The sequence below is a fragment of the Dendrobates tinctorius genome, unplaced genomic scaffold (genome assembly GCF_039654945.1).
Source record: "Dendrobates tinctorius isolate UK_male_01 unplaced genomic scaffold, ASM3965494v1 ptg000086l, whole genome shotgun sequence".
NCBI classification, from domain to species: Eukaryota; Metazoa; Chordata; class Amphibia; order Anura; family Dendrobatidae; genus Dendrobates; species Dendrobates tinctorius.
In genome coordinates this window covers 2,009,420-2,036,287 of record NW_027361754.1, presented here as the reverse complement: position 1 = coordinate 2,036,287, position 26,868 = coordinate 2,009,420, and the positions used below count along the sequence as shown (strand labels likewise).

The 26,868-nt window shown below is 44.5% G+C and overlaps 1 protein-coding gene across 2 annotated transcripts in view; it reads left to right on the top strand.

Moving 5' to 3' along the window:
* The window catches only part of MSANTD2 (Myb/SANT DNA binding domain containing 2), a 34,723-nt gene extending 20,524 nt beyond the window's left edge, over positions 1 to 14,199 (top strand). Inside the window, exons 2-5 of one of the 2 annotated variants that reach the window (XM_073584879.1) lie at positions 1,537 to 1,789; positions 1,992 to 2,138; positions 12,112 to 12,169; positions 13,050 to 14,199. In XM_073584879.1, the coding sequence (XP_073440980.1) occupies positions 1,537 to 1,789; positions 1,992 to 2,138; positions 12,112 to 12,169; positions 13,050 to 13,878 (1,287 nt within the window). In that variant the 3' untranslated portion in view covers positions 13,879 to 14,199. The remainder of the gene's footprint in view (positions 1 to 1,536; positions 1,790 to 1,991; positions 2,139 to 12,111; positions 12,170 to 13,049) is intronic. The other variant, XM_073584880.1, reaches the window with a different exon arrangement.
* The last annotated feature ends 12,669 nt before the right edge of the window (positions 14,200 to 26,868 follow it).

Here is a 26,868-nt window from a genome sequence, read left to right as displayed (position 1 = left end):
CTGTGTTCTGTCAGACATAATTTTCATCCGTATCTGCCTATTTGCGGGTGGGCTACAAGGTGTGTGCATCTTGCTGCCCACCTCAAATAGGCCGATACGGCCGAAAATAACGTCTGACAGTTCATGCTGACTCCATCTGCATCACTGTAGTCAATGGCCTTGTCAGTGCACACTCCTGGATCCTGTTTCCAGGGTTTTAGCCTGAGCCCCGACGAAGCCACTGATATGAGTGTGAAACCCAATGTGAACATAGCCTTGCATTTCTCTTTGGTTCATTCACTTTACAATTTGTTACTTGATAAAAAAAATTACTATTTTCCGAAGATTCTTACTTTGGAGTACTTTTTTCTCTTGCACAGTTCTGCACATATTGCTGCAGTATCTTTGGGATTTCTTGAGCCGTATTCAGGGGCTCCAGAAGAACTGTCACAGTAGCAATCGGAAAGGTGACTGATACATTTAATGTCCATGACATGTAGCACCAGATTATATTAAGAGAGAAGAATGATCTAAATGGGCCAGACAGGCCTGATAATCGCTGATGCACGATCGATGATGAGACTCCTTATATACGTGTCACATCATCAATTCATCTTTCATCTGTGGTTTTGTTTTCACGTGTGTGCACTACAAGCAGATGGGGTTGTCTGCTGTAATGTTTTATTAGAACTATTGGACAACCCCTTCGAGTTCTCTGCTTTCTCTGCGTTAGTAGTTTGTTTCCTGACAACCTCTGTTTACGGCTGAGACATGTGAGTACTGCAGCCAATGAGGAGCCGCCGTCAGACGTGACAGTCTTCTGGCGCTTTCTCCGTGCTCGGACGCGTGGTGACTGTATTGTGCAGATGTGGTAAGGGTTAATGCGTCCTACATTGTGGAATCGGCATCAGACACTTGTCTGCAAATTTGCGTATGGATTGTGTAGGTGTTGCGATACTGAAATGTGAATGCACCTGTCAGCACACTGTGCACATGGCTCAGTCATAAGAATTATAGTGTAGAACCATATGTTAATTGGGCTGGAGGTGCACTGGGGTATGTCAGTAGTGGTACTGCTACATCCTTCTACACTGACACGCCCCTCTTGCACTTCCATCTTGATTTACATACGTTTTCTACAGGAGATTTCTTACGACTGGCTAATCGCATCTCTGCAGAGGAGGTGCCTCTATTTTGGAGGTACAGCCGTTTACCTCCACTTCCTCTTCCCTTAATCCCTGTATGTACATTTTGTGGTTTATGCATGGAAACCAGTGCAGATGAGGGCTGACGCTGTCACTCATGACAACCTAAAAACGGTCCAGAGCTGGAGGCATTGATCGCCTGGTCTTGAGGCCACGTCTGTTTCTTGTGGTGTGGTTGGCTTTATACAGGGTTCAGCCCCATCTGTGCACATTACACACGGATGTTTCTGTAGTGAGCCCCGGTGTAGGGCGGCTCCCAACATTCTGTCATCATTGATTCCACAGTGACGCCTGGGGGATAAAATGGGACATCTAACCTAGATGGTGTATTTACCCCTCCATGTTGTTTCAGACCCTTCGCAGATGTTACAGTCGGGTAAAAGAGCGCGGCGTTGGCAAACGGAAGAGCAGCTACACTTTCGAGCAGCTGGAACGGGTCTTCGGACAAGGAGGATGGGACACGCAGCCATGTCAACCCGTGCTCATCAACAGTAGCGGCTTGTACCAGGAGATGGAGTCTGATGGCAGCACCATGGAGGACTATTCACAGGAGGACTGGGGCAACCACAGCCAGGACATCCAGGGCTTTCCTGGGGAGGATTTAGGTAAGACTTGATAGCTAGAACTTTCCCATCCTTCCATTATGTCTGTACATAAAATGCCTGGGGAGATGTTGTTATCCTCCGGTGTGACTGTATCTAACCTGTATAAATGTATATATTCCTTACAAATCGTTCCTCTCTTCCCTATAAATGACTGCAGCCTAGATAACGGCAAATGGCATAAAACATTCTCACACTTGCACAGGGGTAGAAAAGTCTAACATTTCATACTTGACACCTGCGCCATTCCGCAATGCCGGCGAGCCACTTACACGGGGAGAGTCACAGTGCGGAGTCTTCAGTGGAGGCAGTGAGACAGTAGAAGACATTGGGAAGAGGTCGGAGGAGCCAGGTGAGGTTCAGCCGGTGGACGCCACCAATGTCTGTGTGTGTAAAATAGATGAGATCTAGAGGTCTGGCCTCTGCTTTCTGTTCTTGATGCAAGTCCTTGTGATGTCTGGTCTCCAAGCTGTCATTCTGCTTTCCAGACTCTCCAATAGCAAATCGGCCTCTGTTTCCGATTCCTGGGCCCATATTTGCTATTGTGAAGTCTGGAGCAAACTAGTGACGGTGTATAAAATACATATACTTTTTCTTTTGTCTATATGTACACTTTTTTTTTTTTCTAAATGTGGCGTCAGTGTGGATGAGGTGCAGGGATCCTATATCTGCACTCGGCAGACCCCCACAATCCCAAGTTGATGACCTATTTTGGAGATAAGGTCACCAATACATATATTTATTTTATTTTTTTGGAATAAAGAAAAATTTGTAGAAACCAAAAATTTCCTTTTTAGGCAGATACAACATTTTGATCGCTTCTTGTTGCATTTCTTGCAGAGTCGCTGCAACTGTAAAGCCGTAGTTCTGATGTTTTTCTTTTCTTCTCTTTGCAGTTTTTAGCATATTGTAATCCGATTTCTTATATTTTATTATTATTATTCTACTTCTTCTCCGCGTTTTCTGCAATTGATGCGGCCCGAACCGCTCGGCGCCGAGACCCCATTCAGGCGGCGTTTCGAAGCCCTCGGTGGGGACAGATGTGCTATGTATTTTTGGAGTCGATCCGATTTGTAGTTAAAAAATTGCATTTTAAGCAAAAATTTTCCCATAGGAATTAATGGCGACCTTTCCATGACCCCCAACTGACATGGATTGAAGCCACAGTGCAGGTGCAGTGACCTTACAAAGATGTCAGCTATGCAAATACAGCTTGACCCGTATTAGCTAATAGAAGCTGACAGATCACTGATTCAAGGTCTGAAAGGCGCAGCGCGCCAATGGCTTCTGAAAAGCCCCACCCAGTGATGGCTAACCTTGGCACTCCAGCTGTTGCAGCCTGCAGCAGTTGAGGCATGCTGGGAGTTGTAATTCTCCAACAGCTGGAGTACCAAGGTTTGCCATCACTGCAGTCGGACGCCAAAGTGGCTTTAGAAGCTCAGTGTGCCAAAGTGGTCCCTGAGGGGCCCGGAGCGCCAAAGTGGCAGCATGTGTCAACATGGCTAAAGTGGCTACCAAGTGGCCAAAGTGGCTACTGAGGTGCCGAATGTGCCAAAGTGGCTACCAAGTGGCCAAAGTGGCTACAGAGGTGCCGAATGTGCCAAAGTGGCTACAAAGGTGCCGAATGTGCCAAAGTGGCTACCCAGTGGCCAAAGTGGCTACTGAGGTTGCCGAATGTGCCAAAGTGGCTACCAAGTGGCCAAAGTGGCTACCGAGGTTCCAAATGTGCTAAAGTGGCTACCAAGTGGCCAAAGTGGCTACCGAGGTGCCAAATGTGCTAAAGTGGCTACCGAGGTGCCAAATGTGCTAAAGTTGCTACCAAGTGGCCAAAGTGGCTACTGAGGTTGCCGAATGTGCCAAAGTGGCTACCAAGTGGCCAAAGTGGCTACCAAGGTGCCAAATGTGCTAAAGTGGCTACCGAGGTGCCACATTTGCTAAAGTGGCTACCAAGTGGCCAAAGTGGCTACTGAGGTGCCAAAGTGGCTATACACAACATTCATAGTCTAACTTTACTTTCTTACAGTCGACAACTGATACACTGCTGTAAATCTGGCAGCGCTGTTCAAGCACCATGTATTTCCTTCAGGAAATGCCTATCTAGTTAATTTTATACTTTGATACATCTGACTTTTACTGATGTGGACATAACAAATGTTGTTTTTTTTTAATGTGTATATATACACCGTATATACTCGTGCATAAACAGAGTTTTTCAGCACTTTTTTGTGCTGAAGGCGCCCCCCCTCGGCTTATACACGAGTCATTGTCCCCGGGGGAGGAGGCGCGGCAGAGAAGCGGGTCACAGGAGCCAGAGGCTAACTATGTCGGCTGCTAAAGAGAAATGAATATTTACTTCACTGGCAATGAATATTCATTTCTCTTACAGCGCGTACAGCCGCAGCCGCCGGCTTCCAGCAGCTGTAAAAGAAACAAACAAGCTCCTACTTACCTTCCCTGCACGCCCTCGCAGTATCTTGTTCCGGCTTCCCGCAGCTCTTGCGGCCGGGCGATCACGTGTCCTGGCTGAGTGGAGAGAGGTGAATATTCATTACTTTAATGCTGTGAGGGCACGCAGGGAAGGTAAGTAGGAGTGGGGTTTTTTTTTAAAGCTTTTCTCATGGGGGGGGGGGGGGGGGAGTGCATTTAACCCCTTCATGACCAAGCCTATTTTGACCTTAATGACCAGGCCATTTTTTGCAATTCTGACCAGTGTCCCGTTATGGGGTAATAACTCAGGAACGCTTCAACGGATCCTAGCAATTCTGAGATTGTTTTTTCGTGACACATTGGGCTTCATGTTAGTGGTAAATTTAGGTCGATAATTTTTGCGTTTTATTTGTGAAAAAATCAGAAATTTGGCGAAAATTTCGCAATTTTCAAATTTTGAATTTTTATTCTGTTAAACCAGGGAGGTATGTGACACAAAATAGTTACTAAATAACATTTCCCACATGTCTACATCAGCACAATTTTGGAAACAACATTTTTTTTTGTTAGGGAGTTATAAGGGTTAAAAGTTGACCAGCTATTTCTCATTTTTACAACAAAATTTACAAAACCATTTTTTTTTAGGGACCACCTCACATTTGAAGTCACTTTGAGGGGTCTATATGGCAGAAAATACCTAAAAACTGCACCCCTCAAGCTACTCAAAACTACATCCAAGAAGATTATTAACCCTTCAGGTGCTTCACAGGAACTAAAGCAATGAGGAAAGAAAAAATGGACATTTAATTTTTCCAACAAAAATTTTCTTTTAGCAACAATTTTTTCATTTTCACGTGGGTAACAGGATAAAATGAATCATAAAATTTGTCGGGCAATTTCTCCTGAGTACATCGATACCTCATATGTGGTCATAAACCACTGTTTGGGCCCATGGCAGGGCTCAGAAGGGAAGGAGCGCCATTTGACTTTTTGAATGGAAAATATGCTGGAATATTTAGCGGTTGCCATGTCGCGTTTGGAGAGCCCCTGTGCGCCTAAACATTGGAGCTCCCCCACAAATGACCCCATTTTGGAAACTAGACCCTCCAAGGAACTTATCTAGATGCATAATGAGCAATTTGAACCCCCAGGTGCTTCGCAAATTGATCCGTAAAAAAAAAGTACTTTTTTTCACAAAAATGTTCTTTTAGCCTCAGTTTTTTCATTTTCACATGGGCAACAGGATAACATGGATCCTAAAATTTGTTGGTCAATTTCTCCTGAGTACACCGATACCTCATATGTGGTCATAAACCACTGTTTGGGCGCACGGCAGGGCCCGGAAGGGAAGGAGCGCCATTTTTGAATGGAAAATTAGCTCCAATCGTTAGCGGACACCATGTCGTGTTTGGAGAGCCCCTGTGTGCCTAAACATTGGAGCTCCCCCACAAGTGAACCCATTTTGGAAACTAGACCCCCTAAGGAGCTTATCTACATGTGTGGTGAGCACTCTGAACCCCCCAAGTGCTTTACAGAAGTTTATAACGCAGAACCGTGAAAATAAAAAATATTTTTTTTCCTCAAAAAATGATTTTTAGCCCACTATTTTTTATTTTCACAAGGGTAATAAGATAAATTGGACCCCAAGAGTTGTTGTCCAGTTTATCCTGAGTACGCTGGTACGCCATAAGTGGGGAGGGACCACTGTTTGGGCACACGTTGGGGCTCGGAAGGGAAGTAGTGACGTTTTGAAATGTCGACTTGATGGAATGGTCTGCGGGCATCATGTTACGTTTGCAGAGCCCCTGATGTACCAAAACAGTGGAAACCCCCACAAATGACCCCATTATGGAAACTAGACCCCCTAAGGAGCTTACCCAGATGTGTGGTGAGCACGTTGAACTACCAAGTGCTTCACAGAAGTGTATAACGCAGAACCGTGAAAATAAAAAAAATTTTCTCCACAAAAATTATTTTTTTAGCCCCCAATTTCTAATTTTCCCAAGGGTAACAGAAGAAATTAGACCCCCAAAGTTCTTGTGCAATTTTTCCTGAGTACACTGATACCCCATATGTGGGGGTAAACCACTGTTTGAGCACACGTCGGGGCTCGAAATGGAGGCAGCACTGTTCGACTTTTTGAACGCAAAATTGGCTGGAATAAATGGTGGCGCCATGTTGTGTTTGGAGACCCCCTGATGTGCCTAAACAGTGGAAACCCCTCAATTCTATCTCCAACCCTATCCCCAACACACCCCAAACCCTAATCATAACCCCAACACACCCCTAACCCTAATACCAACTCTAACCCTAATCACAAGCCTAACCCTAATCCCAACCCACCCCTAACCCTAGCCCTATTTCTAACCCTAACCCTATTTCTAACCCTAATTGAAAAATAAAAATATTTTATTATTTGTCCCTATGGGGGGTGATAAGGGGGGGCGGTGATTTACTTTTTTTTTATTTTGATCACTGTGAGAGTTTATCACAGTGATCAAAAATAAAAAAAATGAATCTGCCGCCGGGAAATGCCGGTGGGCGCATTGCGCATGCGCCCACCATTTTCCAAGATGGCGGCGCCCATGGAACGGGACACCGGGACGGCCGGGGGGGGGGGGTTAGTGAGTATCGTGGGGGGGGAGCGGAGGGAAGGGGGAGGGGGGCAGATTGTAACAGTGGCGGACGATCGCCGCCGTAAGTCAGTGGCGGCGCCCGATCGGTGCCGTCAGTCGGCGGGGGGGTTAACTTAGCATTGGACATGGCTGGAGACACTATTTCAGCATCGGCCATGGCTGGATTGTAATATTTCATCAATTTTCATTGATGAAATATTACTATCGCTCTGATTGGCTGTTTCACTTTTAACAGTCAATCAGAGCGATCGTAGCCACGTGGCGGCGAAGCCACGCCCCCTGTGGTGAAGAACAAAGCCCCCTGTATCTGCGGGTCGGGTAACCTTTCAGTGACCCAGTCACCCGACCCGCAGGGGGGCTTTAACCCCTTCACTACCAAGGGTGGTTTGCACGTTCATGACCGGGCCAATTTTTACAATTCTGACCACTGTCCCTTTGAGGTAATAACTCTGAAACACTTCCATGGATCCCAGTGATTCTGACATTGTTTTCTCGTGACATATTGTACTTCATGTTAATGGTAAAATTTCATTCAAATAACTTGCGTTTATTTGTGAAAAAAACGGAAATTTGGCGAAAATTTTTAAAATTTCGCAATATTCCAAATTTCAATTTTTATGCCCTTAAATCACAGAGATATGGCACACAAAAAACTTGATAAGTAACATTTCCCACATGTTTACATCAGCACAATTTTGGAAACAAAATTTTTTTTTGTTAGGAAGTTATAAGGGTTAAAAATTGACCAGCGATTTCTCATTTTTGCAACACCATTTTATTTTTACGGACCACATCACATTTGAAGCCACTTTGCAGGGTGTATATGATAGAAAATACCCAAAAGTGACACCATTCTAAAAACTGCACCCCTTAAGGTGCTCAAAACCACATACAAGAAGTTTATTAACCCTTTAGGTGCAACACAGGAATTTTTTGAATATTTAAAAAAAAATGAACATTTAACTTTTTTTCACAAAAAAAATACTTCAGGTTCAATTTTTTTTATTTTACCAAGGGTAACAGGAGAAATTGGACTGCAAAAGTTATTGTGCAATTTGTCTTGAGTACGCTGATACCTGATATGTGGGGGGGAATCACTGTTTCGGCGCATGGCAGAGCTCAGAAGGGAAGGAGCGCCGTCTGACTTTTTCAATGCAAAAGTGGCTGGAATTCAGATCGGACGCCATGTCGCGTTTGGAGAGCCCCTGATGTGCCTAAACAGTGGAAACCCCCCACAAGCGACCCCATTTTGGAAACTAGACCCCCCCAAGGAACTTATCTAGATATGTGGTGAGAACTTTGAACCCACAAGGGCTTCACAGAAGTTTATAACGTACAGCGGTACAATTAAAAAAAATCATATTTTTTCCACAAAAATTATCTTTTCACCCCCAATTTTCATTTTACCAAGGGTAACAGGACCCTAAAAGTTATTGTGCAATTTGTCCTGAGTACGCTGATACCCCACATGTTGGGGTAAACCACTATTTGGGCGCAAGGCAGAGCCTGGAAGGGAAGGAGCGCCATTTGACGTTTTTGGCTGGAATTGAGATCGGACACCATGTCGCGATTGGAAAACCCCTGATGTACCAAAACAGTGGAAACCCCCCACAAATGACACTATTTTGGAAACTAGATCCCCCAAGGAACTTATCTAGATGTGTGGTGAGAACTTTGAACCCCCCAGTGCTTCACAGAAGTTTATAATGCCTGGGCGTGAAAATAAAAAAATCGTATTTTTTCCACAAACATTATCTTTTAGTCACCAACTTTTTTATTTTCCCAATGGTACCAGGAGAAATTGGACCCCAAAAGTTGTTGTCCAATTTGTCCTGAGTACGCTGACACCCCATATGTGGGAGAAAACTACTGTATGGGCACATGTCGGGACTCGGAAGGGAAGTAGTGACGTTTTGGAATGCAGACTTTGATGGCATGGTCTGCGGGTGTCATGTTGCTTTTGGAGAGCCCCTGATGTACCTAAACTATTGAAACTCCCCACAAGTGACCCCATTTTGGAAACTAGACCCCCCATGGAACTTATCTAGATGTGTAGTGAGCACTTTGAACCCCCAAGTGCTTCACAGAAGTTTATAAACGCCCGGGCGTGAAAATAAAACAATCATTTTTTTCTGCAAAAATGATATTTTTGCCCCCAATTTTTTATTTTCCTAAGGGTAACAGGAGAAATTGGACCCCAAAAGTTGTTTTGCAATTTGTCCTGAGTAGGCTGATACCCCATATGTGGGGGTAAAACACTGTTTGGGCGCATGGCAGAGTTTGGAAGGAGCACCATTTGACTTTTTCAACGCAGAATTGGCCGGAATTGAGATCAGACGCCATGTTGCATTTGGAGAGCACCTGATGTGCCCAAACAGTGGAAACCCCTAATTCTAACACACCCCTAATCCTAATCCTAGCCCTAACCCTAGCCCTAATGGGAAAATGGAAATAAATACATTTTTTCTTTTAATTTTATTATTTTTCCCTAACTAAGGGGGTGATAACGGGGGGTTTGATTTACTATTTACGGCGGTTTTTATGTTTGGCAGCTGTCGCACGCTAAAAGGCACTTTTTATTATAAAAATAGTTTTTGCATCACCACATATTGAGAGCTATAATTTTTCCATATTTTGACCCACCGAGTCATGTGAGGTCTTATTTTTTGCGGGACGAGTTGACGTTGTTATTGGTACCATTTTCGGGCACGTGACATTTTTTGATCGCTTTTTATTTCGTTTTTTGGGACACAGAATTTACAAAAACCAGCGTTTCATGAAATTCTTTTGGGTGGTGCGTTTACGCCGTTCCGGATGCGGTAAAATTTATAAGGCGGTTTTATTCTTCGGGTCAGTACGGTTACAGCGATACCTCATTTAGGTCTTTTTTTAATGTTTTGGTGCTTTTATACAGTGAAAACAATTTTATGTAAAAAAATAATTATTTTTGCATCACTTTATTCTGCGAGCTATAACTTTTTTATTTTTTCGCTGATGATGCTGTGTGGTGGCTCGTTTTTTGCGTGACAAGATGACGTTTTCAGCGGTACCATGGATATTTATATGCGTCTTTTTGATCGCGCGTTATTGCACTTTTTGTTCGGCGGTATGATAATAAATCATTATTTTTTGCTTCGTTTTTTATTTTTATTTTTTAAGGGGTTTGCTTAAGGGGTTAACTATTGGGACAGTTTTATAGGGCGGGTCGTTACGGACGCGGCGATACCAAATGTGTACTTTTATTGTTTTTTTTGTTTTTTGTTTTTTTTCCAAGAAATGAATATATTGGGAAATATTTTTTTTTTTTTAATTATTTTTACACTTTTTTTTTCACTTTATTACAATGTCCCAGGGGGGACATAACTGTCCAGTGACAGATCGCTGATCTGTCACATCACAGATCACTGTGACAGATCAGCGATCTGTCACAGGCAGTCCAGAAGGCTTCCTCATGCCTGCGCTTTGCAGGCACTGAGGAAGCCAGCTTCCTGCAGGCCCCCGGAGGTCCCCGCCGCCATATTGGATCCGGGGACCTGCAGGAAAGGAGCCCCGCTGCCGTGGGGGGCTCAGGGAAGCACGGAGGGAGCCCCCTCCATGCCGATGCTTCCCTTTAACCCCCGGTACACCGCGATCGTGTTTGATCGCGATGTGCAAGGGGTTAACGTGTTGGGGCCGTCGGTGACCGCCCCTGACACATTGTGCCGGGTGTCAGCTGTGATAATCAGCTGACACCCGGCCGCGATCACCGGCGCTCACCACGTGGGCGCCGCTGATCGCTGTGACGTAATATTCCGTCCATGGTAATTAGGTCCAGGGTCACATGGACGGAATATTACGTCCATTGTAGGTAAGAGGTTAAAGTCATGACGCCACATAGGCGTCACTGGTCAGATTGGCACCAGTTTTTATGACGCTTATGTGGCGTCATTGGTCGGAAAGGGGTTAAGGATAGGGATGAGGCACCATGCATACAAGGATAGAGATGAGGAGCCATGCATACCAGGACAGTAGGGGGTAGCCATGCATACCAGGACAGGGATAAGGAGTCATGCAGACAAGGATAGAGATGAAGGGACAATGCATACCCAGCTTACACTCGAGTCAATACGTTTTCCCAGTTTTTCGTGGCCAAATTAGGTGCCTCTGCTTATACTCTGGTCAACTTATACATGAGTATTTATGGTATATCTTTATTTTTAATGGAAGAGTGATTTGAATGTGTGTAGTGTACTTTCTTTTTTTTCTTAATATTTCTTTAAAACATATATTTTTTAACACCTGCAATCATCTGATTGTAATACAGATGAATAAACATAGTAAAAGTCATGGTGGCCTATGACGCCGAGCCACAGGCCTTCAGCAAACCCCCTTGCTGCAATGACTGTAGCACCGCAGGGGTCTGATGGCCGTTTAGGACGGCACTCCCTGGTACCATGCGCTATAAATGCTGCTGTATGAGATTGACAGTCGCGTTTCACTGGTTACCAGCTGCATATGTAGCTCACCTTTCCTCGTTGTTATTGAAGAGGCCAGGCATGGTGCGGTAACAGCTCGTGAGTCTGTGCCGTTCGTCTAGTGCCGACAAGTGACGTACTTGTAAGGTGCTCATAGTTAGGCTATGTGCACACGTTGCGGATTAGTCTGCGTTTTTTTCTGCAGAGAATCTGCATCTCTTGGCAGAAAACGCAGGTTAAAATGCATGGTGTTTTCCAGCGGATTTGATGCAGATTGCTTGTGGTTTTGATGCGGATTCTAGTGCGTTTTAGCTATGCGGATTTGTTGTAAACTTTGTCCCTTGTGCTTCGAGAGAGAGAGTTGTATGTGCCAGAATGGAAACCGCAGCTGCGGATCCGCAAACAATTGACATGCTGCAGAAAATAAAACTGATCCGCAGCCAAATCCACAACATGTGCACATACCCTTATGGGGGGCATGAAATTTTGGCTACATATTACAAGTAGGTATTGACCGGATCTGGTTGTGAACTGTTCTGCGGTGTTACCAGGAGATTCTCCGCTGCTGCCGACAGGAGACTGTGGAAGTTTATAGCAGCCTGAATTTTCTGTGACACGCCCATCTCCTTTGTATCGATGGATTTCCTCTATATTTTCACCTTTTTAGGCAAAATTTGCATGTAACACATTTGGATTTTGAAACATTTTATAAATTCATCCTGTAGTATGAAACTTGCGTCCACACTGGACACGCTGCGATCTTAAATATCCACGCCGCTGATCTAAATCCTTACTCTTTTTATTTTAGAAGAAATCAGTATTCCTAAAAGACCGCCAAAGAACAAAGAGCCCGCAGAGGATGTACAGTAAGTATCTGCCCCGAGGCTCTGACCAGGTGATGCCATCTGCTGCCCGAATGTCTCGCTGTTGTGTTGAATGTCTCCCACTCTCTTCTCTGGTGGAGTGGACAAGCTGAAAAAGTGGCCGGATTATTATCCTGGGTCCTGAAGTCACGTGAAAGGCAAATTAGGAAATATTTAGTATTTTATCATGTACTGTGAGAAGAGGGGCAGAGGTCTAGGCGACACTGTGTTCTAGTTGATAGGGCCCGGCAATAAATGAGAACCCCGGCTCGGTAGAGATTTTCGGCATTTACATGTGAACGTTACTTTGCTTACCTAGCTATGTATTCTTGCTTAAATGGGATTTCCAGGTTAGTGGCCATGGAGAATTGTCTGTGACCATTTACACTAGTCAGGTCATTAGTAATTAATTGCTAACAATGCAACATTTAGTAAGTGGTTTTTCAGCGGACGAACCACCGGTCACATTCGGGTGGGCTTTCCAGGATGTATTTAACTTATGGGCTATTTAGTGCAACCACTTTCCTCACCCACTGACACTTGTGTGGGGAGGGGGAGATAGCCAAGAACTTAGCCCGGATTCCCACGTTGTTGTGCCACGTTGCCCGTTTCCATCCATGCACTTCACTGTGAATTGCTGCGTTTTGCGACGTTGCATATTTTTCCAGGTGGAAGCGATTTTAACATGTTTCACCGACTGGTTAATAACCATTTTGTGAACCTGCGCCTTTCAGTTCCGTAGCATGGGGCGGCTGCACGATCCCTAGGGGTGGCCCATCTTTGTCACTTGCTGCGTTTCCTTGTTTTTTAGTTGCCTGGTCTTTTGTTGTGGAGTTTGTTCCTTGTGAAACCTCCTTTTAATCCAAGCTGTTGTAACTTGCAGGAAAAGGGAGATTCTGCAGACCATCATGCTCATTCTGGAGTCCGTCCACCTCAAATGGGAGCTGTTCCAAAGCTGGACAGAGTTTTCACGCTTGCACCTCTCGAACAAACTGGCAATATTTGGCGTTGGATACAACACCCGGTGGAAGGAGGACATCCGATACCATTATGCCGAAATCAGTTCCCAGGTTCCGCTTGGAAAGCGTCTACGTGAGTACTTCAACCCCGAGAAGCCGGAGGGGCGGGTGGTGATGACCAGAGTGCAGAAAATGAATTGGAAAAACGTGTACTATAAGTTTCTGGAGATCACCATCAGCGAAGCGCGGTGTCTGGAGCTGCACATGGAGACTGACTGGATTCCTATAGCTCACTCCAAGCCGATCGGCGGAGATATAGTTCAGTACCTCTTACCCGGCGGGATCCCCAAGTGTCCGGGGCTTTACGCTATTGGATACGAGGAATTGAGGAACAAATCTGACAATGCAGTAGTCGATTTAGTCAACGATAGCAATTGCGAGTCTCCGACGGGGCCTGCCTCGAAATCCGACCCAGTAACTGCGAAAATCACCTACTGTTACCTCGGCATCGCCGAGAGCATAACGTTACAGCAGTGCTTGTTCTTTCATTTCCAGTCCACCATCAAGAACCAAAGCAAAGAGTGGGCTAGCATCAATGGATTCTTAGCGCAGAACTGTAAGGTGGAGCCGGGGGTCTCCCCGAAAACTATCTACATCAAGTTTGTTGAGGTGGAGAGAGATTTTCTTTCCGCGGGGTCTTTAGTTGAGTGCCTGGAAAAAGCCATCGGGTACCCCTTAAAGTTCAACAAATGAAACGTGTCCTTTATAAGGACTTGGGCTCGGCCGTCTGCTTTCTCGCCAGGGTTTTGCTGTCGAACTGTGAATGAGTTTGGTCCATTGGGATGAGGACAGGGCGGAGGGGGTAACGCCTGTCTGATATTCGGAAGAATCGTCCCCACTCCGTTTTTTTGAAGACCTTGGAGAATGGGGATCGTGTGTTTGGGGGGTTCAAATGATGTTTTTATAAAAAGAAAAAAAAATTTTATTGTAGAGCCCTGATATGTATTGCTGTATGTACATTCCACATTGGACATAGTTATACTTTCATTTTTTAAAGAAAATAATGTAATTGTTTTACTTTGTTTTTTATTTTATTTTTTTGTTCACATCACACTTTTGCATATCTATTTGTGAGTCGGCAAGTAAAGAATGATGAGAAAAAAAGCCAGGAGGTCATCGCAGCCCAGGTAGATAATATTGTATATAATTTTGATAATCACTTTTTTTTTATACCCATTAAGTGTTTTTAATATTTCCAGCCAGTGTTGCCTGCAAAGACTTTGTTTCTGTGACGTACTGTATCCACTCTTAGCCGTCTTGCCATATCATTTATTTTATTATTATTATTCAGTAAAGTATTATTTTTTTTTTTTATGAAAGTAAGAAATGAAGCATTGAGAAGTCGTGTGCGCACATCCGGTCATATATGACTCCACCAAACATTGTGCCGCACAGTCCTGCTCATCCCACCGTCTACAACCGGAGGTGAAAGCTACTGATCATGGAGATGTTAAATGCCCAAGGTACACCAGCTACAGGAGGTCCACAGTGCCTTTCTCTAAAGAGTAGGAGCGTCTCTAAATGCCATATTGCTGTCTACAAGTAGAATTTCTGTATAAAAACAGTGGAATTGTAATGCTCCAGAGCTGCATTCACTGTTCTGCTGGTGCAGTCACTGTACATACGTTACATTACTGATCCTGTACTGATCCTGTATTATAACCCAGAGCTGCACTCACTATTCTGCTGGTTCAGTCACTGTGCACATACAATACATTACTGATCCTGAGTTACATCCTATATTATACTCCAGAGCTGCACTCACTATTCTGCTGATGCAGTCACTGTGTACATACATTACTAATCCTGAGTTACACCCTTATTATACTGCAGAGCTGCACTCACTATTCTGCTGGTGCAGTCACTGTGTACATACAATACATTACTGATCCCGAGTTACACCCTGTATTATACCACAGAGCTGCACTCACTATATGGATATATTTGGAGGCTGTGTGGGGCTTTTGCAGTGTGTGTGTAATATATATATATATATATATATATATATATATATATATATATATATATATATATATATATATATATATTTATATTATTGCTGTGTGGGGCTCAAGCAGTATATGGGGAGGCTATGTGGAGGCTAATACGACATTGTACGTGGGTTCAAACGATATTTAGGAGGATGTCAGCATACTTAATTCTGCTCAATATTAAGTGATACAATTCATATAATTATAAATAATATAATTATAATATATTGATATTAATATTGAGTAGAATTAATTTCGGTGTATTGGTTCGGCCCTCGACAACAGTCAACAGCCCACCCCTGCTCTATATAATGAGTTTCACTTTTTTTTGTTGAAGAACTGAAATAAATTGGCTTTTTGATGATATTCCAATTTTGTGAGAAGCACCTGTATGCATACAGTGACTGCACCAGCAGAATAGTGAGTGCAGCTCTGGAGTATAATACAGGGTGTAACTCAGGATCAGTAATGTATATACACAGTGCCGGCACCAGCAGAATACTGAGTGTAGCTCTGGGGTATAATACAGGCTGTAACTCAGGATCAGAAATGTAATGTATGTACACAGTGACTGCACCAGCAGAATAGTGAGTGCAGCTCTGGAGTATAACACAGGATTTGTGATGTATCGTGGCTGTTTCTGTAGATGAATATTCTCTATATATAGACTGTAATTTGGCACTCGGAGGGGGTGTACACTTTAGCTTTTTCTCACCATACACCTGTCGCAGCGCTGGCCTGTTAATGTGGTGCGTGGGGCCGTGTATCAGCGTTTTCTTTTTGGCTTTCTATGCAGTAAGTGACTTTTTAATACTTCATATCACACATGGGGTTTATCCAGTGAGATCCATGTGTGGCGTCTTATAGATGATCATCATCCGCTGCTGGTGACCCAGTTGTGGTCATATGATATGCGCCATCTTTTATTTATTTTGGCCTTTTTCCTATGGGCGGCAGCTGAGGAACTTCGTCTCCGCTAACACGTCGCTTTCTCCTTGCTTTTCCTGATTTAGTCCTTTACCCCCTGGATGTGTGCGTGGGTCGTCTGTGCGGATGGTCGGGTGCTTCAGAATTTCTTGCAGCTTTTGCAGATTGTACCATTTTTACAGATAGTTGTGTGAGGTTTACGATGTGTGCCTGATTCATGACAAGACTTGAACCATGAACCCGATCACCCAGTACAACTATCTACACAACCAAAAAACGGTTTTCCCGCCTCGCGAGTTTGGCGCTCAGTCGCTGGAGATTCCCGAAAATAAAGGTCCTTTTCTCTAAATTTTCACTTTTGTATATTAACCTTTTTTTTGTCATTTTAAGGACAGTTTTTTTGCAGGAGTCCTGAGTATTTCAGTGTTTGACGTAGCTGCTAATAGTTTTCACTATTTAAGTCTTTCCCGTTTTTTTTTTTCTCTCCATGACAGCAGTATATACATTGTATATCTCATGTCTTCTGTCTGAGCTTGCGTGCTGGGCCGATGCTTATGAACTTGTCTTAATAAGAAATCAAGGAAGTTCTGATGGACGGCGATGTTACATTATTACGTTTCAGTATGTTGCGTGTCCGTCGCTGAGGCTGCAACTTGTCATTGGCCTCATGGGTTGCTATGTAACCGAACCTTCACTGTAAGAGCTAATGTATAAAATGTCATTGGAAATAAAGAGTGAACGATTTGTTATATGTATTCCCAATCTTCTGTGTGAATTCGGCAGCCGTCCTCTCCTTTGGGAGGAACATTGGGACCCTACATCAGCTGTCCTCTCCTCTGGGGGGAACACTGGGACCCTGTGGCAGCTATACTCTCGTCTGGAGGAACACTGGGACCCTGCGGCAACCGTCCTTTCATCTAGGGGGATCATCTCTGGGGGAACACTGCGACCCTGTGGCAGCCATCCTCTTGTCTAGGGGAAACACTGGGACCCTGCGGAAGCCATCCTCTCCTCTAGGTGGAACACTGGGACCCTTCAGCAATCGTCCTATCCTCTGTGGGGAGGAACGTTGGGACCCTGCATCAGCCGTCCTCTCCTTTGGGAGGAACACTGGGATCCTGCGGCAGCCATCCTCTCATTTAGGGGGGTGAACACTGGGACCCTGCGGAAGCCGTCCTCTAGGTGGAATACTGGGACCCTTTGGCAACCACCCTCTCCTCTGTGGGGAGGAACACTGGGACCCTGCGGTAGCCGTCCTCTCCTCTGGGGGGGGGGGACACACTGGGACCCTGTGGCATCCACCCTCTTCTATGTGGGGGGAACCACTGGGACCTTGCGCCAGCCATCCTCTCCTCTGTGGGGCAGAACCACTGGGACCTTGCGCCAGCCGTCCTCTCCGTTGGGGGCGACATTGGGACCCTGTGGCCATCCGCCTTCTCCTATGTGGGGGGAAAGACTGAGACCTTGCGGCAGCTGTTCTTTCCCCTGGGGGGAACACTGGGACCCTGCTGTAGCCGTCCTCTCTGTGGGAACACTGGGATCCTGCATCAGCTGTCATCTCCTCTGGGGGAACATTATGACCCTGCATCAGCCATCCTCTTCTATGGGGGAACACTGGGACCCTGCGGCAGCCATCCTCTCATCTAGGTGGAACACTGGGACCCTTTGGCAACCGTCCTTTCCTCTGTGGGGCAGAACCACTGGGACCTTGCGCCAGCCGTCCTCTCCTTTGGGGTGTGCACTGGGACCCTGCGGCAGCAGTCTTCTCTGTGGAAACACTGGGACCCTGCGGCAGCTGTCCTTTCCCCTGGGGGGAACACTGGGACCTTGCAGTAGTCGTCCTCTCCCCTGGGGGGAACACTGGTACCTTGCAGCAGCTGTCCTCTCTTCTGTGGGAACACTGGGACCCTGCATCAGCCGGTCTCCTCTGGGGGAACATTGGGACCCTGCATCAGCCATCCTCTAATATGGGGGAATACTGGGACCCTGCAGCAGAGGTCCTCTCCTTTGTGGGAACACTGTGACCCTGGGGCAGCCGTCCTCTCCTCTGGGAACACTGGAACCCTGCATCAGCCATCCTCTCCTCTGGGGGTAACACTGGGACCCTGAATCAGCCTTCCTCTTCTATGGGGGAACACTGGGACCCTGCGTCAGCCGTCGTCTCCTCTGGGGAGGGGGGGGGGACACTGGGACCCTCCCAGCAGTCCTCTTCTATGGGGGATCACTGGCACCCTGCATCAGCAGTCCTTTCCTCTGGGGGGACACTGGGACCCTGCAGCAGGCATTCTCTATCGGGGGAACACGGGATCCCACTTCAGGCCACATTCAGATTTCTGTTTTGGTAGTTTGCGGTTTGTGTGCTATGGACAGCATACCAACTAATGCTGGCCTTGGTGCTTGTACACGTGATTTTCTACATGGACCTATACACTACATGGGGAAAAAAAATAAAGTGACTGGGGGGTACATGATTGGCTGAATAATTTCAATGTGCATGTGAGCCCAGCCTTAGTGTAATAAATTCAATAATCATGCTATTGTTTTTCTTTTTCTTAAGAAATTGTGTTAAATGTATTTTTTAGTTAATTTCTTTTTTTTTTTTGCATATCACAATTTTTATTAAATAAAAATAAGTAAACTTGCAGTTTTACACTGGTCACCAGATTTTTTTTTTTTCTTTTTATACTTGACTTTATTTCTTCAAAAAGAGAAAAATAAAAAAAGAAAGTTTATCAGCGATGTTTGTACTGAATCATCTAGTGATTGTGTGCAAAGGTAACTGAACGGTGGGGGAGGAGGAGGTGAGCTGTGACACCTATTGTGAATGGTGAATCCTGTGTTATCAGTCTTTGTACAGGAGGAGATGAGCTGTGACATCTACTGTATATAGAGTCGGTGTGCAGGTGAGCTGTGACATCACCTATTGTGAATGGTGCATCCTGTGTTATCAGTAATTATAATCCTGCCTCTGGTAATGAGCCTGCTGAAAATTCTTCCTGAAAGGACTGGAAATTCTGGTCTAGAAAAGCCCCTGTGGTCACCGTGAATACTGCAATATTACATTTATTTTAAAAAAGGACGTGATATGAAAAAAAAATGCCAAATTAAAGTAAATAGGTAATACATAACCCTGACGTAAACAAGTCATTTTTTGATGACACCTTCTCTTTAACAAAAAATAAAGAGAAAGATAAAAATAAAATGTTGATCCTGGAGTCTCCAGGGGTAGAGATTATCTCGGTGAGCGCGGAGGCCTGTGATGGGCTTCAGCAGGTCAGATGAAGTGCTAGTTCATTTCCTATTGGAAACCAAAAGAGCAGCCTGTGCTGCATCAGCAGAATAGTGAGTGCAGCTCTGGAGTATAATAAAGGCTGTAACTCCGGATCAGTAATGTATGTAGACAGTGACTGCACCAGCAGAATAGTGAGTGCAGCTCTGGGGTATAATACAGGATGTTTCTCAGGATCAGTAATGTATGTATACAGTGACTCCACCAGCAGAATAGTGAGTGCAGCTCTGGGTTATAATACAGGATGTAACTCAGGATCAGTAATGTAATGAATGTACACAGTGACTACACCAGCAGAATAGTGAGTGCAGCTCTGGAGTATAATACAGGATGTAACTCAGGATCAGTTATGTGATGTATGTACACAGTGACTGCGCCAGCAGAATAGTGAGTGCAGCTCTGGAGTATAATACAGGATATAACTCAGGATCAGAAATGTATGTGCACAGTGACTGCACCAGCAGAAAAGTGAGTGCAGCTCTGGAGTATAATACAGGATGTAACTCCGGATCAGTAATGTATGTACACAGTGCCTGCACCAGCAGAATAGTGAGTGCAGTTCTGGGGTATAATACAGAATGTAACTCAGGATCAGTAATGTATGTGCACAGTGATTGCACCAGCAGAAAAGTGAGTGCAGCTCTGGAGTATAATAAAGGATGTAACTCAGGATCAGTAATGTAATGTATGTACATAGTGACTGCACTAGCAGAATAGTGAGTGCAGCTCTGGAGTATAATACAGGGTGTAACTCAGGATCAATAATGTAATGTATGTACACAGTGACTGCACCAGCAGAATAGTAAGCACAGCTCTGGGGTATAATACAGGATGTAACACAGGATATGTAATGTATGTACACAGTGACTTCCCCAGCAGAATAGTGAGTGCAGCTCTGGAGTATAATAAAGGATGTAACTCAGGATCAGTAATGTAATGTATGTACACACTGACTGCACCAGCAGAATAGTGAGTGCAGCTCTGGGGTATAATACAGGATATAACTCAGGATCAGTAATGTATGTACACAGTGACTGCACCAGCAGAATAGTGAGTGCAACTGTGGGGTATACGATTAGGAATGTATTATAGGTAAGCTATACAGTTGTGGCCAAAAGTATTGACACCCCAGCAATTCTGTCAGATAATACTCAGTTTCTTCCTGAAAATGATTGCAAACACAAATTCTTTGGTATTATTATCTTCATTTAATTTGTCTTAAATGAAGAAACACAAAAAGAATTGTCCTAAAGCCAAATTGGATATAATTCCACACCAAACATAAAAAAGAGGGTGGACAAAAGTTTTGGCACTGTTCGAAAAATCATGTGATGCTTCTCTAACTTGTGTAATTAACAGCACCTGTAACTTACCTGTGGCACCTAACAGGTGTTGGCAATAACTAAATCACACTTGCAGCCAGTTGACATGGATTAAAGTTGACTCAACCTCTGTCCTGTGTCCTTGTGTGTACCACATTGAGCATGGAGAAAAGAAAGAGGACAAAAGAACTGTCTGAGGACTTGAGAAACCAAATTGTGAGGAAGCATGAGCAATCTCAAGGCTACAAGTTCATCTCCAAAGACCAGAATGTTCCTGTGTCTACCGTGCGCAGTGTCATCAAGAAGTTTAAAGCCCATGGCACTGTGGCTAACCTCCCTAGATGTGGACGGAAAAGAAAAATTGACGAGATTTCAATGCAAGATTGTGCGGATGTTGGATAAAGAACCTCGACTAACATCCAAACAAGTTCAAGCTGCCCTGCAGTCCGAGGGTACAACAGTGTCAACCCGTAATATCCGTCGGCATCTGAATGAAAAGGGACTGTATGGTAGGAGACCCAGGAAGACCCCACGTCTTACCCCGAGACATAAAAAAGCCAGGCTGGAGTTTGCCAAAACTTACCTGAAAAAGCCTAAAACGTTTTGGAAGAATGTTCTCTGGTCAGATGAGACAAAAGTAGAGATTTTTGGGCAAAGGCATCAACATACAGTAGAGTTTACAGGAGAAAAAAAGAGGCATTCAAAGAAAAGAACACTGTCCCTACAGTCAAACATGGCGGAGGTTCCCTGATGTTTTGGGGTTGCTTTGTTGCCTCTGGCACTGGACTGCTTGACCGTGTGCATGGCATTATGAAGTCTGAAGACTACCAACAAATTTTGCAGCATAATGTAGGGCCCAGTGTGAGAAAGCTGGGTCTCCCTCAGAGGTCATGGGTCTTCCAGCAGGACAATGACCCAAAACACACTTCAAAAAGCACTAGAAAATGGTTTGAGAGAAAGCACTGGAGACTTCTAAGGTGGCCAGCAATGAGTCCAGACCTGAATCCCATAGAGCACCAGTGGAGAGATCTAAAAATGGCAGTTTGGAGAAGGCACCCTTCAAATATCAGGGACCTGGAGCAGTTTGCCAAAGAAGAATGGTCTAAAATTCCAGCAGAGCATTGTAAGAAACTCATTGATGGTTACCGGAAGCGATTGGTCGCAGTTATTTTGGCTAAAGGTTGTGCAACCAAGTATTAGGCTGAGGGTGCCAATACTTTTGTCTGGCCCATTTTTAGAGTTTTGTGTGAAATGATCAATGTTTTGCTTTTTGCTTCATTCTCTTTTGTGTTTTTTTTCATTTAAGACAAATTAAGATAATACCAAAGAATTTGTGTTTGCAATCATTTTCAGGAAGAAACTGAGTATTATCTGACAGAATTGCAGGGGTGTCAACACTTTTGGCCACAACTATATATTGCCAACAGGGGATCTACTTGGGAGGTGACAGCATTTGCCATGATTTGATTGTTCTTCATCTTTTCTGTTTGGAGTTGTAATGTACTTATCACATTATGGTTTCCCTCCATCTCGTCACTAGATGGCATACGTGCTCCGCAGTGAGCAGAGCTGCATACTCTGTTTATATACCGTTACACATCAGTTTGGTGTTATGTCCAGCTACAAATGGACTTATTTTTCTTTCTTTCCTTTACCGTTTTAGATCTGAGTTTCATCAGTGATTTTCACTTATGAAAAAAAAACTAAAGTTTCTTCTACCCACAACAATGTTAAGAACATTGAGCGCTGAGATGTTATTCAGGGACTTCAAGACTTGTATAGGTGATTGTGATTTGTGAATCAGGTCAAGATTGGACAAATCTTCATGATTTTTTTTGTGGGTATTTGGTCCCATAGATTATAATCGGTGAAAAACCTGATGGGACAAAGCCGAAATCTGTTGTCTGAACGAGGCCAAGTGTTAAGGTTGATCCAAAGCCAGGAGTCGCCAACTAAGGGTATGTGCACAGATTCTGTGCAGACGAATGCGCATTTCAAAATGCCTGCGTTTTACCTGCGGATTTCTAGCGGGATATACTGCGGATTTCGCCTGCGTTTTTACACTTGCGGATTCCTATAATGGAATAGGTGTAAAAACGCTGAGGAATCCACACAGAGAATTGACATGCTGCAGAAAATAAACCGCTGCGTTTCCGCGCTGAATTTTCTGCAGCATGTGCACAGCGGTTTTTGTTTTCCATAGGCTAACATGATACTGTACATCCCTTGGCAAACTGCTGCGGATCCGCAGATGAATCTGCAATGTGTGCACATAGCCTTAAGGGTACGTGCACACGCTGCGGATTTGCAGCAGATTTGCCTCTGCAGATCCGCAAGCAATGTACCGTATAATGTTGTTCAATGGGTTTTAGAAACCGCAGTGCACATGCTGTGGATTTTTCCGCGGTTTTAAATCTGCAGCATGTCAAGTCTTTCTGCGGATTCTGCTGCGTTTTGACACCTGTTCCACTGTACAGGTGTCAAAACGCAGGGGAAAAACGCAAGTCATTTTACCTGCAAACCCGCAGCACAATCCGCAACGTGTGCACTCACCCTAAGGCTCCGCACTGACAGCTGTTAGTAATTACTGCAGTACATTATGAGAGACTCCACAAGGGGGCGCCTTGTTAATTTGTTAGAGTGCTCCCTATAGGTTCTTGTGTGTGTCTGCCTAACATTGGGGATGCTTCGTGTAATCTCTGGTCTGGACCATGGTGGGACGTCAGGCTCTGGTACGATTGTGGCAGACGTGTGTCTTATTCAGCTGCTACCGACACAGATGTGAATCCTGATCCTCTGCAGATGTCGGTACAAGTGACACAGTACTAAGAAATGGCCTTACCCAGCGGAGGAGGAAAGCACAGGTCATAATTTACTGATCGAAATAGGACTGAGCAACCCGAGAGGAGGAGAGAAGAGCGGCTGCCATCCATCCCCTCCAATGTAATATCAAGATTCATCAGTCATCTCCAGAATTCGGCTGTGAAACTGCAGGAAATGTTGTAAAACGCGTACTTACACAAAATAGACAATTTTGACAGTTTATAAGACACAATTTTTAAGATTTATTTTTTTTTCAATTCTCCGTATCTATGCTATACCCGATGTGTGATGTGGAGTAAAAAGTCACTTAATACATACAAAGCCAATATAAAGCACTAATACATGGCCTTACGCACAAGAAAGAGAGGCCACTGCTGCAACAGGTGTCTGGTGAGGAAAAGTGGAAATGTTACCCCCCCCTCCCCCCAAGCACCAAATTACAGTCTACAGATAATATTCATCTGCATAAACAGCTGAGTTATGTCACTAATAGAATATTATACTCCAGAGCTGCACTCACTATTCTGCTGGTGCAGTCACTGTGTACATACATTACTGATCCTGAGTTACATTCTGTATTATACCCCAGAGCTGCACTCACTAGTCTGCTGGTGCAGTCACTGTGTACATACATTACATTACTGATCCTGGGTTACATCCTGTATTATACTCCAGAGCTGCAGCACTCACTCTTCTGCTGGTGCAGTCACTGTGTACATACATTACTGATCCTGAGTTACATTCTGTATTATACCCCAGAGCTGCACTCACTAGTCTGCTGGTGCAGTAACTGTGTATATACATTACATTACTGATCCTGGGTTACATCCTGTATTATACTCCAGAGCTGCACTCTCTATTCTGCTGGTGCAGTCACTGTGTACATACATTACTGATCCTGAGTTACATCCTGTATTATACCCCAGAGCTGCACTCACTATTCTGCTGGTGCAGTCACTGTGTACATACATTACATTACTGATCCTGAGTTACATTCTGTATTATACTCTAGAGCTGCACATACATTATATTACTGTTCCATTATACACAATATTATAATCTTTATTTTGGAGGCTTCTCAGCTGCCATACAGCACTGCTCCTGCTTGTTTAGTGTCTGCACAGATCTTGCTCCAGGCTTTGTTCTGTAATTTGCTGTATTACGCCTGCCTATTCCCAGTATGATAAATGTCCGTTGTTCCCCTTATTGCAGCTTGGTAATGACAGGTCTCATTCCTTCCTGCTGACGGTTTCCCTTTCATTCTTGCTGTATGGTTTGATCTCTCACATCTCTGAGATCTTGGACCCGGCTCCCATTACTTTAATGCCGGATTATCCCCGATGAGCGCTGCGGCTCTAATGATGATGTGCCCCTTATACAGAACATGACGTTTTCCATGAACTTCTTTCAAGGAGACGTCCTTTAAATCTTCCTCAGAGGCAACTTCTGCTGTAAGAGCCTGAACTTCTTCCTTCCGGGCCCCTTGCTTTCTTCATGCATGGCTGCCCACCCAAATATAATGAGGCCGTATTTAAGCAGAGGAAATTGGGTTATTGTGTTCATGGATTGTTTTTCCTTTTTCTTGGACCTTGGTGATAAAATCTTTTCTGAACCGAGTTTTAAATTTACTGACAGCAAGCAGAGGAAGCCAGAACGGGACCCCCATAGACATCAGCGTCAGATATCGGCCTGCGATTTTTTTTTTTTATTATTTTTTTTTTAGAATTTGTGTTGCACTTGTATGAAGAACTAAAATCCGCCGATGTCTGCGGTATATTCATGCACCACCATCGCTGCGCGGCACAGGGGCGACTAAACAGATTCAATTCTAGGAATTTGCTACATTGTAGTCATCAGTTCCTATGACTGTGCTGCACATTATAAAATGTGATTGTTGGGGGATGTGGAACGGAAAGTTTTTATTAAACAGTTTGTTTTTTTTAAGCTAGAAGTGCATCGTCAGGAGAGAGCAGAAGTCCTTCCTTCATACTTCTCAACCTCTAGATCCCCTTTTGACTTTCACTAAAAAGAGAAGTGTATCAATAAGGCAACATATAAATTAAAAACAACAAATGTAACATTTCTCCAACTGGTGAATGAGGAATGACAGTTTAACTCCTTAGATGCTGTGGTCATGAGCATCCTTGGTAACTAAGGAGTGTGAGACCTTAATGGCCCCCGATCTGTCATTAGGCCTTTCATGACCTTTGCGTCACTGCAGGCAATGTGGTTATGACACACAGTATATACCAGAGCCATGTAATGAGTGCTGCTTCCAGTCCCCTGGAGGGACCCAAAAAGTGAAATCATAATAAAGTTTGATCAGGAAAGCTAAAGGAAAAAAAAAAACCTTTTCCCATTATATGTATCCAAATTATTTGTCACCAGAATATGTTGTATGTCCCTCCCTGCTGACACAATCGTCGCCACTTCAGCAGTAACGAGAACTCATTATTTATACTGTATGGCACGTTGTGTGAAACATGTTATTTTTACTGTTATTTCTTCCATTTCTCACAAAAAAATAAAAGAAAGTCAATTTGAATGATAAAAACTACAACTCATCCTGCAAAATATCAGCCCCCATATGGATCCACGGATGCAATATAGAAAAGTCTGCGGAGGAGAGAGTAGTCTGAAAAAGACACAGGAATGTCTGGAGGGAACAGAGGAGTGTGGAACTGACTCAGAAAAGTCTGGAGGAGTGTGGAAAGGACTCTGGAAAGTCTTGAAGGGACAGATGAGTCTGGAAATGACTTAGGAAAGTCTTGAGGGGACACAGGAGAGTCTGGAGGGGTCTGGAAAAGACACAGGAAAGTCTGGAGGGAACAGAGGAGTCTGGAAAGGACTCAGGTGTCTGGAAGGGGACAGAACCAGAGTGTCAGGAGCCCCGCACTGCACTTGCTCACTGAGCCTGTGCGGGTGTCCTGAGTACCAAGACAGTGCTCAAAGATACCTGTGGAGCGGGGCAGCAGCGTGACGATGCATGCTCCAGGACCTGAAGCACGTGACTGCTGGGGGCGTGGCCTAAGCTCCACAGATCTATGAGCTGCAGGGAAACTCCTAGAAAGGTAACTACAGGACAATGTTACCAAGGGGCATATACAGAGACAGAAACCAGATGAAGCCAGGGTCAAAGCACAAGATAGCAATACAGTTCCAAAGGGTTAAACAGAATGGATAGTCAGGACGTAGCAATAGGTCAGAAAACCAGAATGGGCAATAGACGATACAATAGGGACAAACTGTAACGGAGTAACGATAGCCAAGCCAGGAGGTCAGAACCGGAGAAGACAATAGTACCAAAGCGAGAGACGGAGTACAGAGTGAG